Here is a 27,695-nt window from a genome sequence, read left to right as displayed (position 1 = left end):
TAAGTATTCACCCAACATTACCACCACCACCACCTTTCTACTGGATATGTGCTAATATTGTTGGATTCATATACTAGCTATCAACAGCAGCATGTTCGCTAAATCGACCGAAGTGCAGAGGTTTGCTGCTTATTCTGACTGGTTTACGAGCTCATTTCAGTTAACTGGCTAGCTAAATATATATAAATCAAACACAGACGTTGCTAATAAAAGCAGAACATACTTGCTCATAACAAATGTCATGTTGTTGCGTCACCAGATGAATCCACTCGTTGCCATTTGCGGTTAATTATTCACTCTCTGCAAGAGATTCACTGAAAAGGAAGATTTTTACGTTTTATGACAAATTGCAAGAGGGGCTAACGATGGCTTTTTTTTTTAGACTGTCCTTTTTGGACGTGTTGTTGGTTATGATTTTGAATGTGTCCACGGTCTGCTCTTTCTATCAGCAATGTCTCGAAGTTCTGCTGTGATCATGCGGCTGGTGGCCTCTGCCTACACTGCAGCCGAAAAGGCTGGGGCCATTGTGAGGAAGGTCCTTCACAGTGGAGAACTTGGCATTGTGGAAAAGGTGGGATCAATATTTTTTTGGTATTTATATCAGATTCAGTTAAAATTCTAATAATGCTTGTCCTGGATTAGGGGTCAGCAACCTTTCCTATCCAAAGAGCCATTTTGCCCTTTTTTCCACCCAAAAAAATTTGTCTGGAGCTGCAAAAGCTATTTGATATCACAGCTTCTGAAGTTTTATATATAGTCATATTATATATACAAAGAACTATAGTTTGTTGTATTTCTAAAATTATAGAACAGGAATAAAGACACATTTTGACATTGTATTGCTATTCTATTTATAACTATCAAACAAAGAAGTCATGAGTGAGTTTTACATTTTAAACACATATCTTTTGCCACGTTTGCGGACGCCTCAGTGTCTCATGAGCTGCCACAGAACCAGCAGCAGTAGTGGAGTTTGGAGACGTGATCCACTTCCTGAAAGTATATTTACTTTGCTCAGTTTGCTGCAGCAGTTGAGGAATCGCTCTTCTGCAGCTTGATACTTTTCAGCAGTGTTTGTTCTGGGAGAGTCTTTCAATATTAAATGTTTTGTTGTTTGCTAGTTTCTCGCCACATATCAAGCAGACAGGTCAGCAATCGTTGGCAGTGAAAGCAAATGAATACGTCCACGCAGAATTAAACGCTCTACTTTCCTTTTTATTTATTTATCCGTTGATAATTTAGCGAGGGCGAGGCTCTGAATCACCAGTAGCCACCTGCAGGGAAAGAGTCTTGACGGCAACGTAACAGGATGTGATGCACATTTTAGTTAAAGAAATATTTAAACATTTTGTTTTTATTTTCAGTGACCCAATATCACCTACAACTCCAAGATAAGGGGAGTTCCCTTTGAAAGATTTTCCATTGGGCAAAAAAAAAAGAATAAAATAAAAACTCCTCAGGCCGCATGCGGCTTCGGAGTCGCGGGTTGCCGACCCCTGTCCTAGATGCACACATTTTGCTGTGGAAGTCTTGGGCCATTTATAATGCAGGGTACAGACTGAGATGAATTGTATTGATTTCTGTATCCGTGCACAGACGGGAGTGAATGATCTGCAGACACTGGCAGACAGACTCGCACAGCAGAGCATTTGTGCATCACTGTCCAGATGTTTCCCTAAAATCACCATCATTGGAGAGGAGGTAAGGAGGCCGCATATTAAACTCTTTGTTGAGTGTGTTTGTAAAATGAGGTATGGATATTTTAGTATTAAGCACTATAGGAAAGTGAAAGACTGATTATCGTGTATGACTTGTTTATTAGGAGCTTCCAGATGAGGAGATAAAAGAAGATCTCATTGAGAGTGGGCACTCAGAGGAAATCCTTCAGAAGACATGTCCAGAAGAATATAGCAATCTCAAAGAGGAGGAGGTAACCGTCTTATTAACCCTCGAACACTAACGTTAAAAATAGTTACACTGTCACTAACGTTGGGTGAATTATTATTATTATATTATATCATATATTATATCATTATATCACCCGATATAATGTACCTGATAAAATATACTTCTCATCAAAATATATTCAAATACAACAATACAAGGCAAGTTGAAGTACTCTTCTTTTATTTTACCCTATAGAACTTCTCATAAAACGATTAACGGGTACAACAGGGAGACCCTGAAAAAAGACTCAAAATCCAGTGAAAAATTAGGGAATCGTCAATAAAACATGATTAAAAATATAAATAAAGGAGCTATGCACTTGTTATTTGGTCCACAGGTTCCTGTGACATGTGAGTCTTGTTCTGTGAAGGAAAAGATAATATATGTTAAAAGTCAATGTAAAACCCATCCGGAAAAAATAGTCTCACTATCACTAACCTCAGGTGAAAATCCCCCGAACACGTGCCTGTAGAAAAAAACCGGAGCAGGAAGACAATCGCTCAGGTGAAAATCACCCGACGTTAGTGTTCTAGGGTTAAATCAGTAATACAAATAATATTTTCACTGAAAGTTATTAGGTCAAGAAATAGAATAAAATTGTATTTTCTATGTATCATAATGGTTCAAAAGAGGTGCAGAGTACAGTTGTATCAATACATAAATGAACTTCTTCTGAGTGTTTCTTTCTTAATCTCAGCTGGTTGTGTGGGTTGATCCCCTTGATGGCACAAAGGAATATACTGAAGGTAAGCTCGTCAAATATGTTTCTTTGAATGATGTGTGTGTCTGTGTGAAATGCAAATTCTACATCGTGGGCTGAGACATTCTGTAGTTATTCGGTTCTTGGTCGAGAAGCTCACTGAACAAATACATTTAGCAGTAAAATGACTGCACTGGCTTGTATTGAAAGCTTAAGGGCACATGCAGGAAATAAGTCTATGTTCGGGAGGAGAGTTCAAAGGTGTCAATCAAATATAACAAGCAAGCAGATTTTCTCTGGACAAGACAAAATGCCTCCGTTCGTTTATTTAAGCAAAGGTACGAGAGGCAGTACTGTGTCGTGCAACAATGTACTTTTCAAGGGTGTTGTTAAACCCTTCAGGCAAACCCTTCAGGCAAACCCTTGAACAGTACATTGTAGACACAGTACTGCATCGAGTACCTTATTGCTTTTATAATACGGGTACCTGCGACTTTATAAATAGTAATAGTAAGCTCCCTTTCAGCACAAAATAGTTGTAGCCACCAAACATTGTGTATCGCATTTCAGCGAGAAAATAGTCCCGGTTGCCGCCATACACATACGGGACGCACATACGGGACTATACAACTGACTGCCTGACCAGGCCGGTTGAAAGCAGGGTGGAGGATGACACTCAGCCACCGATGTAAAGAAGTGCTCTCGCTGCTTCTGTCTGTTTTTTCACCGTCATTTTTCTCCTCCATGATGTTTAGAGAACTTGCCTCGCGTCGGGAAATTACAGACGTAATTATCTCTCACTTAGTTTCCGGTTTTATGCACTCGCTCCCCGCTAACTAGTCTGCTCTCAGAGCGTTATCTGCTCTGCTCTCCTGATTACAGGACCTCGAAACATGCCAAAATAAAAAAAAAAGGTCCCGTCGCCTTTTCGCAGCTCGCGACGTCAATACTTTACAAACAGTAAAGTCCTACTACTGGAATATTCGTTCAGTCTCTACGGTTACAGACGTGGTACTTCTTATGCCGTGTTCACACCGGACGCGGCGCGAATTATCGCGCCTCGTCCACCGCGGCAGTTTACTCGCGTGAGTGAAACGAGGGTGCACCAAACGCGAAAAATCGCGGCGCGAAGGGGGCGTGGCTTAGCTTCGTCGCTTGTCTCTGTAGACAAGCGACGAAGCTTTCATTTCCGCTATCGACCATGGAATAAATAACCACTAGTTCTGCTTTATACTTGTTGTGGAAGTCCCAAACATGTCGGAACATGAAACACCCTCGTATTTGGGTTCATAACCTCATCCGTAGCCGCACACAGCTCGGTGAATTTCACCGACTCCTCCAGGAACTGCGTCTCGCGTATCTCCGTAAAACGATACCGATTATGCCATCCACCATGGAAATCACCACCAGTTCTGCTTTATACTTTTTGTGTAAACTCCACATATGTCGGAACATCAAACTCCATGGTGTCTGGGTTCATAATATTATCAGTAGTCCCACAACAGCGTCTCAATGAAGCCGCTACCAGCGCTGGTTCAGGCGGAGCAGCAGCAGTTTCATTCAGAAACGGGGAGACGGCGGTGGTGACGGGCGGAGCTTGTCAACGCTGATTCTCAACGCTGATTGGCTGCCGCAACTTTGCGTCACGCGATTTCTCCGCCAGAGTTGGGAGAATTCAACTCACGCGAATTCACGCCGCGTCCTTCGCTTTGTTCGCCCCAGGTCAAACGTTCTGTTCGCGCCGCCTCAAACGCGTCTATCTCGCCGCGGCGCGAATAAATCGCCAATTCGCATCGCAGCACGTCTGTGGATTGACTTTACATGTAATCTGGTCGCGCCGCAAATTCGCGCCGCGTCCGGTGTGAACACGGCATTAGAGGTACTAAATTAGTTAAATAGTGAAACGTTATAATCGCTCAGTCAGTTTTAAAACTAATTTTCGACAAAAAGGTTAAGTGCGCACTGATATGGAACGCTCTAAATGTTAACAGGCTGTACAGTACTTTATGGCTGAATAAAATACCCCCTGTGACTCACTCTCAACCAATCAGAATGCTTGATTTAATCTACCCGTATTATAATAATGCTTGCGCAAGCAGGAAGAAATCTCAACAGTCATGAATTATCAGTGCCTGTCTAGGTTTCTACACAAATAATTTCAGTTCCTTCTGCGTGATTTGCACTTTGAACATTCTGTTCTCAGGTCATTAGCGCACCTTATGAACCAAGAACCTGAATACCCGTGTTTATCAGTCTCTCCACGCCTACTTGCACGTTAATCATTGATCTGAGCACACATTGATCCAAACCTCATGTTCAATCAAGAAATGTATCTTAAAAATACAGCATATTCATATTTTCCCATCACATTCCACTCTTTTGATTATATAGTAATCATTTATCATTACAAAAATATGTTTTATGTTGGCATCACTCTTACTCATACCATTCATGAGTATCGTCAGTGTTTGTGTCAAAATCAACTTCATGTTCGTCGTGTTGGGGTACAGGATACAAGTCATCTTTCTATCTATCTAGTCATGGCAGTTAATGGTTGATACAGAACCATCTGTTTAGTCATCATGTTAGCTACCATTTTTCTAAGCATGGGAATCACGCAAGTCATGAAAAATGAGTAAAGCCACTAACACAAGAAAGATTGAAATAACAGTGCTTCGCGAAGTGAGCCATAGGCTGGTGAGAACATCAGGTGGAGGTGTGTCCTCTTTTTCCAACGCTTAACAATAAAGACATAGTTCCTCGACTGAGCAACTGATCTTGTGTGAACGATGTTGCTTGTGTTAGCACCTGCTGACAGTCACTGTCCACGACTCTTCTTTTCAAGATGTGTGCGTGTGATTATATTATCTCCAGTGTTGGGGTAACGAGTTACAAAGTAACGGATTACAGTAACGTAATTACTATTATAGGTAACGAAGTAAAGTAACGCATTACACTCAAAATATTGGTAACTACACTACTTTACTAGACCTCAGTAACGCGCGTTCCTACGTTGCTCAGGACATTTTTACCAGTCCGAAAAGTTTTCTTTTAGTGGCGCGGGAGTCACACGACACTTCCTGCATGAACAACCTATCACAAGGTACGTCCCAAGTCTCTAAATTGCATCCCCGTTTCCCTCAACCAAGCGCGAGAGAAGACGCGAGGAAATATGTTTTAATAGATATGAGACGTCCTTTCCTCTGAAGCGTCAAGTGAAGCGACGTAGGTTTCTGATGTCTGCAACCGACTGACAGCGGATCACATCTGATCAGCTGTTAGTCGCTTTAACAGCTGTCGGAGTTTTGTCCGGAGAGTTTTTAGCGAACATTCCAATAAAAATGCACTTAAAATAGTTGATTTAATGGTGTTAAACTACTACTTACATTAATAAAGACACAGTTATCATGAGTGTCAGAGTGGAGATGTTTTCTCTGTCGTCTGTTACCGTTTAATAATCTGCATTGAGTATTTATATACTGTGATGTGTCCTGCTTATACGCGCAGGATCCATTTCTACTGGCGGAATGAGTCTGATTGTGACATCATTATCCTTGGTAATGGTCCTTTTGTGGTTCAGACCTAGAATGAACATATTTTAACCAGATGGTGAATATTTTAACAGATTTAATATATAACTTGAGTTTAATCTGTGATCGTCTTCACTCTAGTATGAAACTCCAGCGATCAGTCCGCTCAGCTGCAGCGTCCAATCACCAAAAGTACCATTTATTTTTCTATTTTTCTTAAACCACTACAATGATTCCTATAACAAGTTGGTTTTGTTCTTAGGAGTCGGCCCCCATTTGGTTTAGTGGGGTCTCATGTTTCCAAAAGCCTGTTTTCAATGTGTTATGCTGTTTGACCTGAATGTCCCCACCATACACAGCCTCTTGTATCCTGTTGTTTGTGGATTTTGAAGTGAGGCATATGTCTTTGGTCAGACAGTGTGAACAGGGTTAATGTTCGTTCAAGTTAATGGCTGAGTTTTATATGCCATTTTGTTTTACATGTTTACAATACACTATGTGGAAAGGCTAAGAGATGCCCTTTATTGAACATTGAAAATAAAGTGATGAAAGGGCCATGATGTTTGTCTATGTATCTTTACGGTTCATGTGTACATTTGCTTAAAAAAATGGAAAGTAAAGTAACTAGTAGTGTAGTTACTTTTCAAATGCAGTAACTAGTAAAGTAATCTAGTTACAATTTTCAGAAGTAACTTGTAACTAGTTACTTTTTCGGAGTAACTACCCCAACACTGATTATCTCATCCGTATGTGGCGTCCGGTGAGTCGCTTCCTCGTTGGTAGTTGTCGTCGTTGTCGTCTGGTGGGGTCGGCACTTTTTTGCAGTGGGATGCTGGTATCCAGGTGGCTCTCTCAGCAACTTTGAGTGTGGTGTGGGTGATGAGTAGGATCTGGAATGGGCCTTGCCACCGTTTTGCCTTCCAGATTTTTTCCTCCTAAAATCCTTCACGACCACCTAGTCACCAGGCTGTAGCTTGTGCAGGGGACCTGTGGCCTCCTTCAGAAGGGCTGCAGACACCTGCTTTCTTATGTTTAGACAAAGCAGAGGATAGTTGCACACACTACGTTAACATTTAATTCTCTCATAAGGCGGTGGATGGGAGAGGAGCCCTGGGTGCGTCCATCCCACATGAGGTGGTGTTGCAAACAGAATCTTAAAAAGACTTAAATCATCTATTGCTACTTTGCAGGTCTCCTGAAAATCTAAGCAGTAAAGTTTGAGAGTAAAAACCATCGCACTGCTGCCGTGTTACATTCAGTTATCTTACTTGACCGGACAACCTGTAGCTGTTTGATACAGGCAAGAGGAACTTCAACTCATTCAGACCATATGTCTGCTATACTTAACAGTACTTTTACCTTCAGCATATGTTCAAACTGTGGAACCTGTTGAGAAAATCTTTTGTGAATCAATTTGTTATCCATTAGACAACCATTCCACCCCTTTGTCGCAAGGTATTCTACCCATGCGACAACCCAGCACAGTGAGAGAAAAAACATTTAGGGAGACAAGGTTTACCACCAGATTTGAGAAATCTAAAACGACCAATTTGGCTGCCTGTGCAGAGAAATGGTGAGGGAGAGAATCGTATACAAAGGTGGCACAATCTGAATTAACAACAAAACCAACATGACTATGTCCTGTGATGGTTCACGTGATTCGGACTTATCCACCTACAGAATGAAATCAAGGTTAGGTAGGTCAATGCAGCTAATCACTATAATCCCTTACATTAATATAAAGAAAACAAAGATCACTGGTATTTTGCCAGCAGTCTGTTTCAGCAGGTAACCTGAGTTGAGGTTTTGGAATCTGGACGGAAAGAATTCTAGTTGGTCCATCCCTAAATATCTGCCTAAATATCAATAATCAGCGCTCAATAACAACAGTGGTTAAACGTTTTACTTTCACAATGTTTGTTTCTGAAATACAATTTCACAGGCCACTGCTGAACAATCAGAAACAAGTATTTTCTGTGGCCAGTATAGAATGTCCTCATTTCAAGGTTTTTCTTTTTCTAAATATTGACACGTTAGTTCACCACCTTCCAGTGAACATAACCACTGTTGCTTAATGGTGTTCAGTTGAGACATTTGTTAATTTTTCTGTAAAATGCTTTCCGTGCACCACAATGTGTTGGGTTGCTTTCTGGCTCTTGGCTCTCACAGCGTCACTGTCACATTTTACTTTGTTCTTTCTATTCTTTGTGTATCCCTGCTTCTGCTGTCTACCCGTCTCGCTTTCTTCCTCTCTCGCTCTCTTCTTCTCTCTCTCTCTTTCTCTCAGCGTCAAGGTGTCTCCATCGCCACACTGAGGCCCAGATACCAAACAAAGGGTCGGACACCTCTCAGCCTTACAGCACAGCTCTGTGTATGGAAAACTGATAGAAGTGGCAGTGTTTAATATACATTGTTCTGCACAAAGAAGGACGCTTTACTGTAACTTACTGTCCTTTACTTTCTGTTTAGCACGCACTTTCCATAATGGCAGCTATGTGTAACTGACCACATCACAAATGTATGCTTATGTCTGAAAATACATTATAATTGATGGCTTCAAGTGGCTTCTTGTTAACATCCTGCTACTTTCTGATTGAAGGGCTCCTGGATAATGTGACTGTGCTTATTGGTATTGCGTATGGAGGTCGAGCAATTGCAGGTGTCATCAACCAGCCTTTCTACAACTACGAGGTACAGACCAAACCAAACGACCGTGTAGCTGCGTCCTAACCGTTGTAACTCAAAGTTAAAGGTTAATTCAAAGTTTCCTTGTCAGCTTGGAGGAGGAGCACCTTTAGGAAGAACCATGTGGGGAATGCCGGGACTGGGTGCCTTTGGGTTTCAGCTGCAGGAAGTTCAAGGTGACAGACGCATTGTCACCACCACACGTTCCCACAGCAACAAGCTGGTAACAGACTGTGTGGACGCCATGGAGCCTCATGAGGTCGTCAGAGTTGGTGGTGCTGGGAACAAGGTGAGGGGGATTGAGCCTGATCTGAAATTGTTTTGAGCCTTTACTATTCCTTACATCTGCCATTACAGGAATATCTTGTGAGAATTTTAGGATCAGTCTGTGGCAGTAAAAGTTCTGTGTTTTGTGACATTAACCGTCATCTTCTTGTGACATAAATCAGTGCAGCAAAATTAATCCCAAATGTGACCCACAGAAACTAAAATGTGGATGCGCAGGACTGGGCGGTATGACAAAAAAAAAATCACGGTATTTAGTAGGATTCGGGCAGTTTCACGGTATTTATTTTCAAGTAAACCCATTTATGCCGAAAAGAACGGCCGCCATAGTTGTTCAACACTCACTGGCTGACAAGCTCACAACTGGACGTTGGTAGTGTGTTAGGAAGCTAACATGGAGGGACTTAGGACCAAGGGGAATGCAGGTATGAATTTGTCATACACATGGTGCATTGTCACTCTCAACAGGAAGCATCGTTTAATCTTCACAGAATACAGCTGAGAGCGCAGCGGGCGCGACTTACGTAAAATTACACCAGCGAACTGCATGCTGGGTAAAGCCCGCCCACTTATCGTGATACTCCGTCGCACAGGAGAGAGCATCTCTTGTGTGACGGAGTTTCCCAGCATGCAGTTTGGCTGTGTACTTTTATGAATGTGAAACCATGACTGAACTTTGCACCCCTAACATATAAGTAGCTCCATCCGCTGCGCCCTGAGCTTTATCTGTGAATGTTAAATGTTTCTGCCTGCTGAAGAGTGACAACAGTCGCCACGGCAATGCGCCACCGGTATGACGGTATGTGAAACCGTAGGCAGGCGCTTGTCCAAAACTAGATAGCAATGAAAATATCATTGTGACAGCAATGAAAATAGAGATAAAAGTCTGACTCTGCACACTATAGTTTCCATAAATGCAATTTCATAGCAAAGCTACAAGTCACGTTTCAAGCTGAGGCTTCTTTTAGTAACCGTGGCGTCTTTATGCCTCAACATTGATCTGCTGATGGTGTGAAAGGACACTTTAATACTTACATATTTAAAAGAGCCTGTTGATGTGTAAAGAGTGTTTGTTTATCAAATCATCCCTCTGCAGATAATCCAGCTTGTTGAAGGCAAGGCTTCTGCTTATGTCTTCGCCAGTCCAGGATGCAAGAAGTGGGACACCTGCGCTCCTGAAGCCATTCTGCATGCTGTTGGAGGTAAAAAAATAAAAAATTCTTTAGCGGCAGAGATTGTTTTAATATAAAAAAATGTCTGTACAAACTAGAAAGAAAAAGGTTTTAGTCCAAATTATAAGTATGGTTTATACAGGGTTCTTACGGTCACGGAAAATCTGAAAAAGTCATGGAATTTTAAAATGGTTATTTCCAGTATTGGAAAAGTCCTTGGAAAAAAAAAAAAAAAGGTCCCCAAAGTTTTGGAAAAGTCATGGAAATGTGTTATATTCATATGTTCATGACGTTCATTTACGCTGAGTTTGAAATAATGAATATGCTTTTAAAAGAAAGACGCTTAAAATATAAGCAGGCATACATACAGGCATCTATATAAATGTGTATTATTTTAATCAAACTATTGTCGCTCATTCATTTGTGTCATTCAAGGTATACTCTATGCTTTGGAATTCTCATTGTTAGTTTAAATACTACATGTTCTCACTTTTTCATGTATATACTGAGATTTCACTAAATGTTTGGTCATGGAAATTTATTTTAAAGTCATGGAAGAGTCACGGAAAACCATTGGTCAAAATGTGTATGAACCCTGTTTATAGGCATGCACCTTTAGGTCACAATTCAAGAATTACATTTTACAAAATGCATAGTTTACTAGTCTTTGTTATTACAAATTACTGCCTAACATGTTTATTTGTCCTTCTCTATCCTTGTGCAGGTAAACTGACTGACATGCATGGCAATGCATACCGCTATGATGCTAACGTCAAGCACATGAATTCGGCCGGCGTTCTTGCAACACTACGAAACCACGAGTACTACGTCAGCAGAGTGCCACAGTCAGTGCTGACGGCCCTCAAGTCAGAATGATGTCTTCGTCAGAAATCGCACTAATAGCAGAATATATCCACATATGACACAATCATTCAAAGATGTTACACTTAAAATCCATCCACACATGCAAGAACCATCTTCTATATGTGAAAATGTCATCAAATGAATTATGAACAACCATGTTTTTGTGTCATTGCAGCGTTTAATTAACCAGTAACACTTAATTGGACTTTCAAACAAACTTGTGTAAATCCTAAAACGTGTTAACAGACTGTTTCCAATTTGTTGACCAATAGATTACAATGCAAACGACTACATTTAAATATATGTAAAAAATATGGTCAGAAGTTAAATGTTCATTAAAGGACTTTGAAATGATTTAATTGATTGAAGTGGGAACACTGTAATATGACTAGACGACAACAACAAACAAAATGCCATTGTCTTGATTAATTTGACTCTTTTTACATTGTTGTGTGAAGACTGGAGTTGCATCAATGTTCAGTGTGTGAGAGGTCGACGTACTGCTGTGAGAATGACTATACTGACAACCATGCTCTAATCCTGTACTGTACCTGCCATGGTCTTCTCATTTCTTTCATGTGCACTGACATCTCTACACGCTACTGCTCTCACCAAACTAAAGGGCACAAACTCAAAGTGCCCATTGATGTTTCGTTCCCATATTTTCCACATACACTGAATTAAATTACTTTTATGCTATTGCATTGCTTTATTTTTCCTATTTGTTTCCCAACAATGGAAACTCTGCACTTTTATAAACAAAAATACTCCTCCTGTGATGTGAGAGATGAAAACAAGTTTCAGAGCTCAGAAACACTGATCTAATATAGAGCATTTGAATGCTAGTAAAGGTACAGCCTAGATTTGCAGTGTCCTTTTTTAAAGTTCTAATGGGCTTTAATTGCCTTAACATGTATAAACAACAGAGGCGGTCTTGAAAACGTTCTGTCACTTTTATAGCGTCACAATCGTGCAAGATGCAGTCATGAAACTTTACAGATGTGTAGTTCAGATCAAAATGAAGAGTTTAAAATTGGTGTGGTTCAAGAAAGGGCAAGTAAGTTGAGAAGGGACGATGAAGCTGTACATAATTGAGTCTTTCTTGATATGTAATCGGTATGATTTCTTGGAGTGTGTGATGTCTTGAGAGGTCGGAATCGTGAGGTGAGGTGTGGGTGTACAGATCGAGGCAACAAGCAGTGGGTTTCTTAACTCAAAAGTCTGTATTTAGAAAAAGGTCAACTTTGCACAAAACAAAACATAAATACTCCAGTTTACTCCTGGGCCCTATTTCTCGTACCTGGCTTACTGAGTTAGCGGGCTAATTGTCAGGATAAGATGACGTAGGTCAGGCTTTCTCGGTTTCTCGAAGCAAGCTTAGATAAATCACCATAGCAACACATCCAAAAAGTTAAACCTGCTCCCGGGCAGGCTTACTGAAATTCACTGGATAAACTGGCCACTCCCACGGACAAAAAAGGCAGCTCCCTTCCTCATTGATGAAGGAGCGATATAGTTATATTAGTTTTATAGGGAGAGAGTTCTTCCAGATCGCCAGGATCAGCCGCTGCATGCCGCTGTTCTTAAGTTTATTTAGCTCTTAAGAAACTTATGGATGTGTTGAAAGCACTCATAATTATATGACAGTGCTATTAGTACACCATACATATCATTATTGTAGAACATGATTAAGGTGATCGTGATGAGAATACAGAGAATCACACATAATTTATTTTCACTGCTTCAATTGATTGAATTTCTGATTATGAATAATACATACATACTGATTCGCCCATACACATATTCAAACTCCTTGTTCTATGGTAATCTACACATACATGTATATACATATAGTACATGATTCATACGTGCATACAGTACGTCTATCATCATAAGTATATATTTATTCGTAAATATAATTTGATTGATTTGGGTGATGAAACACTTAAAATTTGCCGATACATTTTCCCAACACTGACGCATTTAACTTGTCTGATATATTTGCAACGCTTATGTCTCAGCGGGGTCGCTGTTAAAGTTGCGTTCACGGCAACAACGTTGCAAAAACGTTGGAATATTCGCAATGCGTTTGCTGTGAATGACTACGGTATTGACTTCCTCATATGCCTTCATGATCATCTCCTGCTTCTCATTAGAGAAATAAAAAGAGGTTCCTCTGAATTTATTTGCCATTGTACTGTTAGAACATCGTGGTGTCAGTGCTCGATTATTATCCCTTCTGAAGAGGAGCGGGCGCGCGCATTTATCCAGATGACTGACGTCTGGTTAGAATGAACGAGATGTTTCAGCGCGGATCAGCCGTGAAGAAACCCAGATAGCCTGATGTCAATCATCTCGCTAATTTAAGATGGAGATTAGGACATTTGCTTGACTTTGTTTAGCCAGGTACGAGAAATAGGGCCCTGGTTCCTTGTTTCTTTTACGTGATCTCCAACTCTCCATCTCCTCTACTCCTGGGCCCTATTTCTCGTACCTAGCTAAACAAAGTCAAGCAAATGTCCTAATCTCCATCTTTTGTTGCCGTGAACGCAACTTTAACAGCGACCCCGCTGCCAGACATAAGCGTCGCAAATATATCAGACAAGTTAAATGCGTCAGTGTTGAGAAAATGTATCGGCTAATTTGAAGTGCTTCATCACCCAAATCAATCAGATTATATTTACGAATAAATATATACTTATGAGGATATATGTACTGTATGCACCTATGAATCATGTACTATATGTGTATATGAGTTTGAATATGTGTATGGGCGGATCAGTATGTATGTATTATTCATAATCAGAAATTAAATCAATTGAAGCAGTGAAAATAAATTATGTGTGATTCTCTGTATTCTCATCACGATCACCTTAATCATGTTCTACAATAATGATATGTATGGTGTACTAATAGCACTGTCATATAATTATGAGTGCTTTCAACACATCCATAAGTTTCTTAAGAGCTAAATAAACTTAAGAACAGCGGCATGCAGCGGCTGATCGTCTGTGTCTGAGACGGGCGATCAGCTGCGCCTGTGGTGATCAATGTCCGCGGCTCGAGAAGCTCTAGTAAATAAATTATTTCTTGCCGACAAAATCTATATCGCCGCGTACAGGAAGTCATGATGATGTAAAGGATGGTTCCTGGCGATCTGGAAGAACTCTCTCCCTATAAAACTAATATAACTAATATCGCTCCTTCATCAATGAGGAAGGGAGCTGCCTTTTTTGTCCGGTGGGAGTGTCCACCTTATCCAGTGAATTTCAGTAAGCCTGCCCGGGAGCAGGTTTAAATTTTTGGATGTGTTGCTATGGTGATTTATCTAAGCTTGCTTCGAGAAACCGAGAAAGCCTGACCTACGTCATCTTATCCTGACAATTAGCCCGCTAACTCAGTAAGCCAGGTACGAGAAATAGGGCCCTGATCTTGATTGTGCCTCACACCAGCTCCCTCAGGGTAATCAGCCTCATCCCTTTCAGCTGGGCAGCAGCCTTGGGCCTGGCTGCACTGCTGACTGGGAATTGTAGTTTATACATGAGATGTCATGCTGGATTGTAGTCCCTGCTGCAACCACTGGGAGGGGATGTATCTCCCATTAATGACCCTTCCTCTTATGACATCACAAGTGTTAAACTGAACTGATTAACAATATATTTTGTTTTGTTTACATATTTACCGCAACACAGTCATGGGAATTTGTAAAATAAAGTTGTTTGAATTAATTTGTTAATAAATAGTTACGTGCTCCACTAATATTTTGAATGTAGTCCTGTAGTACTTTGGCAATTTTGACTCTAAATATGGAACTAAATCCTTTGCATTCGAAAATTCTCTCTAACTGGACCGCGCTGAATTCGATTTGAATACCCCTGTACTATACTATGACTTTTTATTATGACTTCATTATGACTTTTTTTGACAGACCATACTTTAACTTTTTAATACTTACCTACTATACCATGACTTATTTTTGTACTTTTTTGACTTACAAAACAATAACTTTTGTTTTTCAACACACTATACTATGACTCTTTTGACATACTATACTATGACTTTTTAATGACTTGGTGTCAGAAGTTAATTTCAGTTAATTTCACTTCAATGTGACTTTATTGACATGAAAGTTTCTAAAAAAATAATGTGGATAATGCATAAAAACGCAAAAGTACAAAAACATATCAATATGAAAATGTACACAACAAAAACAGAACAATTTGACTGTAATACAGCATAATCATTTATTTTGAGAGGTCGTTAAACTCTGGGATTACAGAGTTGAATAGCCAAAATAAATGTTCCTTATTTTATTGAATGTTTTACATTTTAGAATCTCTATCACACACACATAGACACACACACACACACACACACACACACACACACACACACACACATACACACACACACACACACACACACACACACACACACACACACACACACACACACACACACACACACACACACACACACACGAAGGTACTTAAAAGCTGTTTGTGAGCATGTGGACCTACACAACATGTTTTACCAGTTTGGGGATATGATCTGTTGACCTCCCAACACAGGTTCTGTGTCCTATTGAGTATCCCAGCTCTTTTAACGACAACAAAGCTGAAATGCTGCAATCAGAGAATTTTTAAATAGGATATGAATATATCCATTCATCTCTCTCTCTCAACAATACATTTTTTGAGAGGTCAAAACTCTTTGAAATCTGGGATTACAGAGTTGAATTCGTCAAAATAAATGTTCTTTATTTCATTGAATGTTTTACATTTCATGATCTCTCTCTCACACACACAAAAACGCAGGCACATACACGCAGTCACACGCACACACACACACACACACACACACACACACACACGCACACACACACACACACACACACACACACACACACACACACACACACACACACACACACACACACACACACACAGCTACTTAAAAGCTGAAAAATATATATATGAAAAGGAACACAACAAAAACAGAACATTGTGACTGTAATATAATCATTTATTTTGAGGGATTTTCAAACTCTTTGAAATCTGGGATTACAGATTACACACACACACACACACACACACACACACACACACACACACACACACACACACACACACATCCAGGTACCTAACATTTTTTTGTGAGCATGTGCCTCCACAACATGTTTTACCAGTTTGGGGATATGATCTGTTGACCTCCCAACACAGGTTCTGTGTCCTACTGAGCATCCCAGCTCTTTTAACGACAACAAAACTGAAATGCTGCAATCAGAGAATTTTTAGAGAATATTAATCTATCCATCTCACTCTTAATTCACTTCAATTCAATGTGACTTTATTGACTTTAAAGTTGTGGCCACTGCATCAAAACACAAAAATAAACACAATATGTTTTTGCATGAAAATGAACACAACAAAAACAGAACAAACGCTGAAATGCTGCGTTTGAATAATTTTGAAATAGGATATGAATCTATCCATCTCTCTCTCAATTCAATTAATATCACTTCAATTCAATGAATTTCACTTCAATGTGACTTTATTGACATTAGTTTCTAAAAACAACGTGGCCACACACACACACACACACACACACACACACACACACACACACACACACACAAATGCAGCTTCTCAACCCTGAGAATTATTTTGCAACATATCTCGCATAGTTTTATGAACGTTACATTGTCTGTTTCTTTCTGTGGGTGTGGTCTGCAGCTGGTATTTCCAGTAATCCTGATAATTTACCAGTCACAGTATTTAAATAGCTTCCAAACCGATGTCTAAGTGTAGAGGCTTGATTAGCCACACTGAGGTTCACAACCAAGCTGTTCAGCTGAGAGGTCCTGTGGTGAAGACTCTTTTGTTTTTGCAGAGAAAGGTAACATATTGTCTCTTCTGAATTTAAGATTTTACAATTTCATAGATACTCTTATTTTATCCAAACAAACAATGATCTTTGTGATAAACAGTCTTTATCAACTGTAAAAAAAAATTAAAAAAACAGTGTATTGAGATACAGTACTAATTTGAAACATTGTAAATGTCAACGAATGTTCATATTATTTCTTCCACCTCTTATCCACTTATTTTGAAAATGCACAATTGTATTTATATTCCTAAATGCAAACAATTTTTATTACAGTTTTTAAGAGTTCAGTATCTACAATCATGATCAAATTGGTAATGTATTATATATTACAAACGTAATCAATGCAGATTTACACATTATGTATGCAGTATGCCATATTCTGTGATTGTAACCCTTTTGTTTTCTTTAATAGTTAAGTGCCATTTTTGCCGGATTGTTCTTTGGTAGGTTCACATCAATAACTAAAATGGTCAAGATTATATTAACACATTTTGAAGACTCTATGATCAGAAATAAACACAATCCTGATAATAAACCGATCATTGTTTGGATTTTTTGTTTTTTTAACTGTATTTTTTCCAAAACTAGCTTCACAAGCAACCAGTGAACCCACCACCGTCCTTCCAGAGGTTGAAGGTAAGATATTATGTTCATGGCAATCCTGATATTTAAAGTACAGACCAAACCGATTATTGTTTGTTTGGATTTTTGTTTTTTTAACTATATTTTTACCCAAACTAGCTTCACAAGCAACCAGTGAACCCACCACCACCCTTCCAGAGGTCGAAGGTATGGTATTATGTTCATGGCAATCCTGATATTTAATGTACAGACCAAACCGATCCTTGTTTGTTTAGATTTTTTTTTTTTTTTTTAATTTTTCCCCTTTCCCCTAAACTAGCTTCACAAGCAACCAGTGAACCCACTACCACCGTTCCAGAGGTCGAAGGTAAGACATTATGTTCATGGCAATCCTGATATTTAAAGTACAGACCAAACCGATCATTGTTTGTTTGGATTTTTGTTTAATATATATATATATATATATATATATATATATATATATATATATATATATATATATATATATATATTCCTAAACTAGCTTCACAAGCAACCAGCGAACCCACCACCACCCTTCCAGAGGTCGAAGGTAAGATATTATGTTCATGGCAATCCTGATAATAAATATACAGACCAAACCGATCATTGTTTGTTTGGATTTTTGTTTTTTTAACTATATGTTTACCCAAACTAGCTTCACAAGCAACCAGTGAACCCACTACCACCCTTCCAGAGGTGGAAGGTAAGATATTATGTTCATGGCAATCCTGATAATAAATATACAGACCAAACCGATCATTGTTTGTTTCGATTTCTGTTTTTTTTAACTTTATTTTTTCCAAAATTAGCTTTACAAGCAACCGGTGAACCCACTACCACCCTTCCAGTAGTCGAAGGTATGCTATTATGTTCATGGCAATCCTGATATTTAATGTACAGACCAAACCGATCCTTGTTTGTTTAGATTTTTGTTTTTTTAACTTTTTTTTCCCTTTCCCCTAAACTAGCTTCACAAGCAACCAGTGAACCCACTACCACCCTTCCAGAGGTCGAAGGTAAGATATTATGTTCATGGCAATCCTGATATTTAAAGTACAGACCAAACCGATCATTGTTTGTTAGTTTTTTGTAATTTATTTTTTTACTATATTTGTTCCTAAACTAGCTTCACAAGCAACCAGTGAACCCACCACCACCCTTCCAGAGGTCGAAGGTAAGATATTATGTTCATGGCAATTCTGATAATAAATATACAGACCAAACCGATCATTGTTTGTTTGGATTTTTGTTTTTTTAACTATATGTTTACCCAAACTAGCTTCACAAGCAACCAGTGAACCCACCACCACCCTTCCAGAGGTCGAAGGTAAGATATTATGTTCATGGCAATCCTGATAATAAATATACAGACCAAACCGATCATTGTTTGTTTCGATTTCTGTTTTTTTTAATTTAATTTTTTCCAAAATTAGCTTTACAAGCAACCGGTGAACACACTACCACCCTTCTAGTAGTCGAAGGTATGGTATTATGTTCATGGCAATCCTGATATTTAATGTACAGACCAAACCGATCCTTGTTTGTTTTGATTTTTGTTTTTTTTACTTTTTTTTTCCCTTTCCCCTAAACTAGCTTCACAAGCAACCAGTGAACCCACTACCACCCTTCCAGAGGTCGAAGGTAAGATATTATGTTCATGGCAATCCTGATATTTAAAGTACAGACCAAACCGATCATTGTTTGTTAGTTTTTTTTAATTTATTTTTTTACTATATTTGTTCCTAAACTAGCTTCACAAGCAACCAGTGAACCCACCACCACCCTTCCAGAGGTCAAAGGTAAGATATTATGTTCATGGCAATCCTGATAATAAATGTACGGACCAAACTGATCATTGTTTGTTTGTTTTTTTAGTTTTTTTTTAACTATATTTGTTCCTAAACTAGCTTCACAAGCAACCAGTGAACCCACCACCACCCTTCCAGAGGTCGAAGGTATGGTATTATGTTCATGGCAATCCTAAAATTTAATTTACAGACCAAACCGATCCTTGTTTGTTTAGATTTTTGTTTTTTTAACATTTTTTTCCCCTTTCCCCTAAACTAGCTTCACAAGCAACCAGTGAACCCACCACCACCCTTCCAGAGGTCAAAGGTAAGATATTATGTTCATGGCAATCCTGATAATAAATGTACGGACCAAACTGATCATTGTTTGTTGTTTTTTTTGTTTTTTTTTTAACTATATTTGTTCCTAAACTAGCTTCACAAGCAACCAGTGAACCCACTACCACCCTTCCAGAGGTCGAAGGTAAGATATTATGTTCATGGCAATCCTGATATTTAAAGTACAGACCAAACCGATCATTGTTTGTTTTGATTTTTGTTTAATATATATATATATATATATATATATATATATATATATACATTCCTAAACTAGCTTCACAAGCAACCAGTGAACCCACCACCACCCTTCCAGAGGTCGAAGGTAAGATATTATGTTCATGGCAATCCTGATAATAAATATACAGACCAAACCGATCATTGTTTATTTCGATTTCTGTTTTTTTTAATTTTATTTTTTCCAAAATTAGCTTTACAAGCAACCGGTGAACCCACTACCACCCTTCCAGTAGTCGAAGGTATGGTATTATGTTCATGGCAATCCTGATATTTAATGTACAGACCAAACCGATCCTTGTTTGTTTTGATTTTTGTTTTTTTTACTTTTTTTTTCCCTTTCCCCTAAACTAGCTTCACAAGCAACCAGTGAACCCACTACCACCCTTCCAGAGGTCGAAGGTAAGATATTATGTTCATGGCAATCCTGATATTTAAAGTACAGACCAAACCGATCATTGTTTGTTAGTTTTTTGTAATTTATTTTTTTACTATATTTGTTCCTAAACTAGCTTCACAAGCAACCAGTGAACCCACCACCACCCTTCCAAAGGTCGAAGGTATGGTATTATGTTCATGGCAATCCTAAAATTTAATGTACAGACCAAACCGATCCTTGTTTGTTTAGATTTTTGTTTTTTTAACATTTTTTTCCCCTTTCCCCTAAACTAGCTTCACAAGCAACCAGTGAACCCACCACCACCCTTCCAGAGGTCGAAGGTAAGATATTATGTTCATGGCAATCCTGATAATAAATGTACGGACCAAACCGATCATTATTTGTTTGGATTTTTGTTTTTTTAACATTTTTTTCCCCTAAACTAGATTCACAAGCAACCAGTGAACCCACTACCACCCTTCCAGAGGTCGAAGGTAAGATATTATGTTCATGGCAATCCTGATAATAAATATACAGACCAAACCGATCATTGTTTATTTCGATTTCTGTTTTTTTTAATTTTATTTTTTCCAAAATTAGCTTTACAAGCAACCGGTGAACCCACTACCACCCTTCCAGTAGTCGAAGGTATGGTATTATGTTCATGGCAATCCTGATATTTAATGTACAGACCAAACCGATCCTTGTTTGTTTTGATTTTTGTTTTTTTTACTTTTTTTTTCCCTTTCCCCTAAACTAGCTTCACAAGCAACCAGTGAACCCACTACCACCCTTCCAGAGGTCGAAGGTAAGATATTATGTTCATGGCAATCCTGATATTTAAAGTACAGACCAAACCGATCATTGTTTGTTAGTTTTTTGTAATTTATTTTTTTACTATATTTGTTCCTAAACTAGCTTCACAAGCAACCAGTGAACCCACCACCACCCTTCCAAAGGTCGAAGGTATGGTATTATGTTCATGGCAATCCTAAAATTTAATGTACAGACCAAACCGATCCTTGTTTGTTTAGATTTTTGTTTTTTTAACATTTTTTTCCCCTTTCCCCTAAACTAGCTTCACAAGCAACCAGTGAACCCACCACCACCCTTCCAGAGGTCGAAGGTAAGATATTATGTTCATGGCAATCCTGATAATAAATGTACGGACCAAACCGATCATTATTTGTTTGGATTTTTGTTTTTTTAACATTTTTTTCCCCTAAACTAGATTCACAAGCAACCAGTGAACCCACTACCACCCTTCCAGAGGTCGAAGGTAAGATATTATGTTTATGGCAATCCTGATATTTAAAGTACAGACCAAACCGATCATTGTTTGTTTGGATTTTTGTTTTTTTAACTATATGTTTACCCAAACTAGCTTCACAAGCAACCAGTGAACCCACTACCACCCTTCCAGAGGTGGAAGGTAAGATATTATGTTCATGGCAATCCTGATAATAAATGTACAGACCAAACCGATCATTGTTTGTTAGTTTTTTTTAATTTATTTTTTTACTATATTTGTTCCTAAACTAGCTTCACAAGCAACCAGTGAACCCACCACCACCCTTCCAGAGGTCGAAGGTAAGATATTATGTTCATGGCAATCCTGATATTTAAAGAACAGACCAAACAGATCATTTTTTGTTTTGATTTTTGCTTCTTTAACTTTATTTTTTCCAAAACTAGCTTCACAAGCAACCAGTGAACCCACCACCGTCCTTCCAGAGGTGGAAGGTAATATATTATGTTCATGGCTATCCTGATAATAAATGTACAGACCAAACCAATCATTGTTTGTTTGGATTTTTGTTTTTTTTAACTATTTTTACCCAAACTAGCTTCACAAGCAACCAGTGAACCCACCACCACCCTTCCAGAGGTCGAAGGTATGGTATTATGTTCATGGCAATCCTGATAATAAATGTACAGACCAAACCGATCATTGTTTGTTAGTTTTTTTCATTTATTTTTTAACTATATTTGTTCCTAAACTAGCTTCACAAGCAACCAGTGAACCCACCACCACCCTTCCAGAGGTTGAAGGTAAGATATTATGTTCATGGCAATCCTGATATTTAAAGAACAGACCAAACAGATAATTTTTTGTTTGGATTTTTGCTTCTTTAACTTTATTTTTTCAAAAACTAGCTTCACACTATAAAAAGACTTGTAAAGATTATCGCGTTCATTTCAGCTGCCCTCCCTCTTACTGTGATACACAAGGTACTGTTTGAGCTCATTCATGTTCATTGCAAAGCTACTAATGCAAAGATGATTTCCTCTTCTCTTCATCGTTTGTGTGCATAAGCATTCATTTAGAATGTTGCTTTTGCTCTGCAGTTTCCAACCCGTCATCCTCTCTCTTGTATTGCTTCTTGCAGAGTGCTGGACCAAGTGGTTTGACAGAGACAATCCCAGTGGATCAGGGGACTGGGAAACTCTCTTTAGGCTTCGCAGAGAGAACCCAGGAAAAATCTGCCCAAATCAAACAGCTATTGAGGCCCAAACTCTAAATGGGGAAAGTGTGGCTGCAGCAGGGGATGTGATTTATAAGTAAGTTATGACTGAGTATAAATCATTTCAATGAGTCTTATTATACTGAATGTGACGCATTCATGTTGCTACTCAATCTGTTTGTGAGACGAAACATATTTCCACATTCTTTTCTGTTGTATTAATCAGCCCTGTACTTGCTAACCACTGAGCATCAGGAAATAGCAGCTTACGTAGAAAAACTAGTAAACTATTTGTGTGGTAGTACAATATAAAAATGTATTATCTTAAAATAGGGACATTTATTAGTCACAATGGAACAGTAAGTTTGTATTATGATATTGAATATGTTTTAAAATAATTTTAATAAAAACAAATAAAAAAATCATTGTGTGTTATAATACACACTAATAAAAAGAAACATTATGCTATGTGAGGTTGTAGGAACTGTGGTGGTTTGAGCTGAATTCTAACACAATGACAAAGAGAACGTGGTGATATTAAGCTGGTATAATGATAACAACATTCATCATCTTAGTTTAGCATGTTTGTTCCCATGCTAATATTGAATAATTATCACTGGTCACCAGGAACAGCTGAGGCTGATAGGAACGTCATTAGTTTTGGCATTTAAATTAACATTTTGACCTGAAGATGGATCAAAAGTCCAGTGATCACCAAAGTAATTTTAATTAATCAATGTGTTTACCAACTGTAATCGTTATCCATTCAATAGCTATAAACATTACACTCAAAGCCACACATGTCTACTTGCTGGTTGCACTGGTGGAAGGTGGTGAGGGGATCACCAAAGTCGGGAGGATTCATCCACTGGGGACCAATAATGTTTTAATTACGTGCAACTCTGTGTTTCTTTTTATCAGAAGTGACACAACTACTGGATTCGTCTGCAGAAACCAAGACCAACGCTATAAAAAGACTTGTAAAGATTATCGCGTTCGTTTCAGCTGCCCTCCCTCTTACTGTGATATACAAGGTACTGTTTGAGCACATTCATGTTCAGTGCAAAGCTACTAATGCAAAGAAAATTTCCTCTTCTCTTCATCGTTTGTGTGCAGAAGCGTTCATTTAGAATATTGCTTTTGTTCTGCAGTTTCCAACCTGTCATCCTCTCTCTTGTATTGCTTCTTGCAGAGTGCTGGACCAAGTGGTTTGACAGAGACAATCCCAGTGGATCAGGGGACTGGGAAACTCTCTTTAGGCTTCGCAGAGAGAACCCAGGAACAATCTGCCCAAAACCAGCAGCTATTGAGGCCCAAACTCTAACTGGGGAAAGTGTGGCTGCAGCAGGGGATGTGATTTATAAGTAAGTTATGACTGAGTATAAATCATTTCAATGAGTCTTATTATACTGAATGTGATTCGTTAATGTTGGTACTCGATGTGTTTGTGAGACTAAACATATTTCCACATTCTATTCTGTTGTATTGATCAGCCCTGTACTTGCTAACCACTGAGCATCAGGAAATAGCAGCTTACGTAGAAAAACTAGTAAACTATTTGTGTGGTAGTACAATATAAAGATGTATTCTCTTAAAATAGTAACATTTATTAGTCACAACGGAACGGTAAGTTTGTATTATGATATTGAATATGTTTTAAACTAATTTAAATTAAAAACTATATATTCATTGTGTCTTATACGACACTAATAAAACAAAACATTAGGCTCTGTGAGGTTGTAGGAACTGTGGTGGTTTGAGCTGAATTCTAACACAATGACAAAGAGAACATGGTGATATTAAGCTGGTATAATGTTTAAAACGTTCATCCTCTTAGTTTAGCATGTTTGTTCGCATGGTAACATTGGATCATTATTACTGAATACCAGCTAAGGCTGATAGGAATGCCATTAGTTTTCGCATTTAAATTAACATTTTGACCTGAAGATGGATCAAAAGTCCAGTGATCATAAAAGTAATTTCATTTAATGAATGTGTTTCCCAACTGTAATCGTTATCCACTCAAAAGCTATAAACATTACACACAAAGCCACAAATGTCTACTTGCTGGTTGTGTAACGGGCTCGGCCCTGACCTGGACAGGGCTTAGGGGGAGCGCCTACTCCTTCCGCCAGCCGTGTAAGAACGGCCCTTTTTGGACCGTAAGTCATTCCTCTGTTTGCTTTCGATTACAGTTTATAGAGACAATAACGGATGTTAAAAACCCCATTTGTTCGGTATTTCCCCGTGGCCTACCTGTACTATTGAGCCACGTGATCCACCGAACTGTTCTCTAATAGGAAAGGAAGATGAACCGTTTTACACACAGTGCAACCCAAACGATTACTTACATTTGTCTGGATCTGGAAAAGAGGCAGGATTTTTGCTGGATTGTGTTCCCTGGCCAATGGCCTCGGCCCGGTGTTTACCTTGGTGTCTCGACAACCTGGAAGTCGTCTTCATCCATTAAACGGGAGTCCCCATTGAGTAGTTTTCTACACTCTTATTTTAGAGTATATATATATATTTTATTTCAACAAGAGTTATTATACACACAGTACCATAACCGAGTCTTTCTTTACTTGGGGTTTTTCCCCTCAGTACTAAGAAACAGTCGCAAGTATCAAGTGTAAGACGATAACCGTGTCTTTTCTTTACTTGAAGGTTATCCCCTCAGTACTAAGAGACAGTTACACATATCACATTGAAAGAAAGTCGCTGTTTGATTTCCCAAACTGAGTGGTTCCTTCTCAGGGACAGGGTCCGAGAGGAACTGAAGAAGTGCACAGTTATTTTATTTATAGGCAAGTGCGTGGGAAGATCTCCTATCGAGACATAGTGGGAGTAACTGAGTAGCAGGTGCCTGCCATTACAATATGCTTTGACCTTGGTCACACGCTCAATATCGTGTTTGTAGTTACAGCTTCAAAAAACTTCAAAAGGGCAGCTGAACAAGTGTCAGACAGATGTATGTATCCTTGAGACATTTAGTGGGAGTATCTGGCGCCTTGTAAGCAGAGTTAGCAGGTGAAACCTGCCGATGCTGCCTGGGGGTGATGGGGTGATGTTTAACTGAACAAGTATCAGACAGATTACGTGTACTTGAGACATTATTGTGAGTAATCGGTGTCTGTGGTTCAACATGCTCTGACCCTGGACACACACCCAACAGGGTTTGTGGCCACAGCTACAAGAATACAGATGAGAAAGACACAAAAAGGTCAGCTGTAAAGAAACATGATACCATCTCTCATGAATGTACTACAGTGTACTAAATGTGTGATAGAAGACAATTTAGCTAAAAACAATTAGCATAATGCAGCATGATAGAAGACAATTTCGCTCAAAACATATGTAGTTATATTCAATAAAGAGAAAATGAAAATAACCTGTATTTTACATAACCCAATCCTCAACAGTTGCGCTGGTGGAAGGTGGTGAGGGGATCACCAAAGTCGGGGGTATTCATCCTCTGGGGACCAAGAATATTTTAATTACGTGCCACTCTGTGTTTCTTTTTATCAGAAGTGACACAACTACAGGATTTGTCTGCAGAAGCCAAGACCAACCCAATAAGAAGATGTGTAAAGATTATCGCGTTCGTTTCAGCTGCCCTCCCTCTTACTGTGATACACAAGGTACTGTTTGAGCACATTCATGTGCAGTGCAAAGCTACTAATGCAAAGATGATTTCCTCTTCAAATAGATAATTGTTAGGATTTTTTTTTTTTAACTTTATTTTTTTCCAAAACTAGCTTCACAAACAACCAGTGAACCCACCACAACCCTTCCAGAGGTCGAAGGTAAGATATGTTTATGGGCATCCTGATAATAAATTTACAGACCAAACCGATCATTGTTTGTATTTTTAACTATTTTTTCCCAAATTAGCGTCACAAGCAACCAGTGAACCCACCACCATCCGTCTAGAGGTCAAAGGTAAGATATTATGTTCATGGCAATCCTGATAATAAAAGTACAGACCAAACCGATCATTGTTTGTTTGGATTTTGTTTCTTCACTACTTTCAGCATGGCCTTGCTAATATCAAATAAGATTCCACGTTGTGTTTTTCTCTCCACATTTATCTTGGTATCTTTTTCACATTTGACCAATAACAACCTGTGCAATTACTAAAAGATGTCAAATGTCTTATTGGTAATTTGCCTAAATTAGACAACATTGTTCGAGAATGCTGGACCAAGTGGTTTGACAGACAATCACAGTAGATCAGGGCCCTGTTTCTCGTACCTGGCTTACTGAGTTAGCGGGCTAATTGTCAGGATAAGATGACGTAGGTCAGGCTTTCTCGGTTTCTCGAAGCAAGCTTAGATAAATCACCAATGCAACACATCCAAAAATTTAAACCTGCTCCTGTGCAGGTTTACTGAAATTCACTGGATAAGATGGCCACTCCCACCGGACAAAAAAGGCAGCTCCCTTCCTCATTGATGAAGAAGCGATATTAGTTATATTAGTTTTATAGGGAGAGAGTTCTTTCAGATCGCCAGGATCCATCCTTTACATCATCATGACTTCCTGTACGCGGCGCTATAGATTTTGCCGGCAAGAAATCATTTATTTACTAGAGCTTCTCGAGCCGCGGACATTGATCACCACAGGCGCAGCTGATCGCCCGTCTCAGACACAGACGATCAGCCGCTGCATGCCGCTGTTCTTAAGTTTATTTAGCTCTTAAGAAACTTATGGATGTGTTGAAAGCACTCATAATTATATGACAGTGCTATTAGTACACCATACATATCATTATTGTAGAACATGATTAAGGTGATCGTGATGAGAATACAGAGAA

The 27,695-nt window shown here is 38.9% G+C and overlaps 1 protein-coding gene across 1 annotated transcript; it reads left to right on the top strand.

The window, feature by feature from the left end:
• Positions 1 to 451: 451 nt before the first annotated feature.
• bpnt1 (bisphosphate nucleotidase 1) lies at positions 452 to 11,872 on the top strand (the record flags this gene model as incomplete). The annotated part of the gene is made up of 8 exons (XM_079216071.1): positions 452 to 571; positions 1,597 to 1,701; positions 1,823 to 1,930; positions 2,645 to 2,693; positions 8,777 to 8,868; positions 8,954 to 9,151; positions 10,244 to 10,349; positions 11,044 to 11,872. The coding sequence occupies 8 exons, from the start codon at positions 452 to 454 to the stop codon at positions 11,193 to 11,195; spliced, it is 930 nt and encodes a 309-aa protein (XP_079072197.1). The 3' UTR covers positions 11,196 to 11,872.
• Positions 11,873 to 27,695: the final 15,823 nt, after the last annotated feature.

Source organism: Taurulus bubalis (genome assembly GCF_910589615.1).
Source record: "Taurulus bubalis genome assembly, chromosome: 3".
NCBI lineage: Eukaryota > Metazoa > Chordata > Actinopteri > Perciformes > Cottidae > Taurulus > Taurulus bubalis.
Note: the sequence above shows the minus strand (reverse complement) of the source record. Positions and strands in the feature narration are given on the sequence as shown.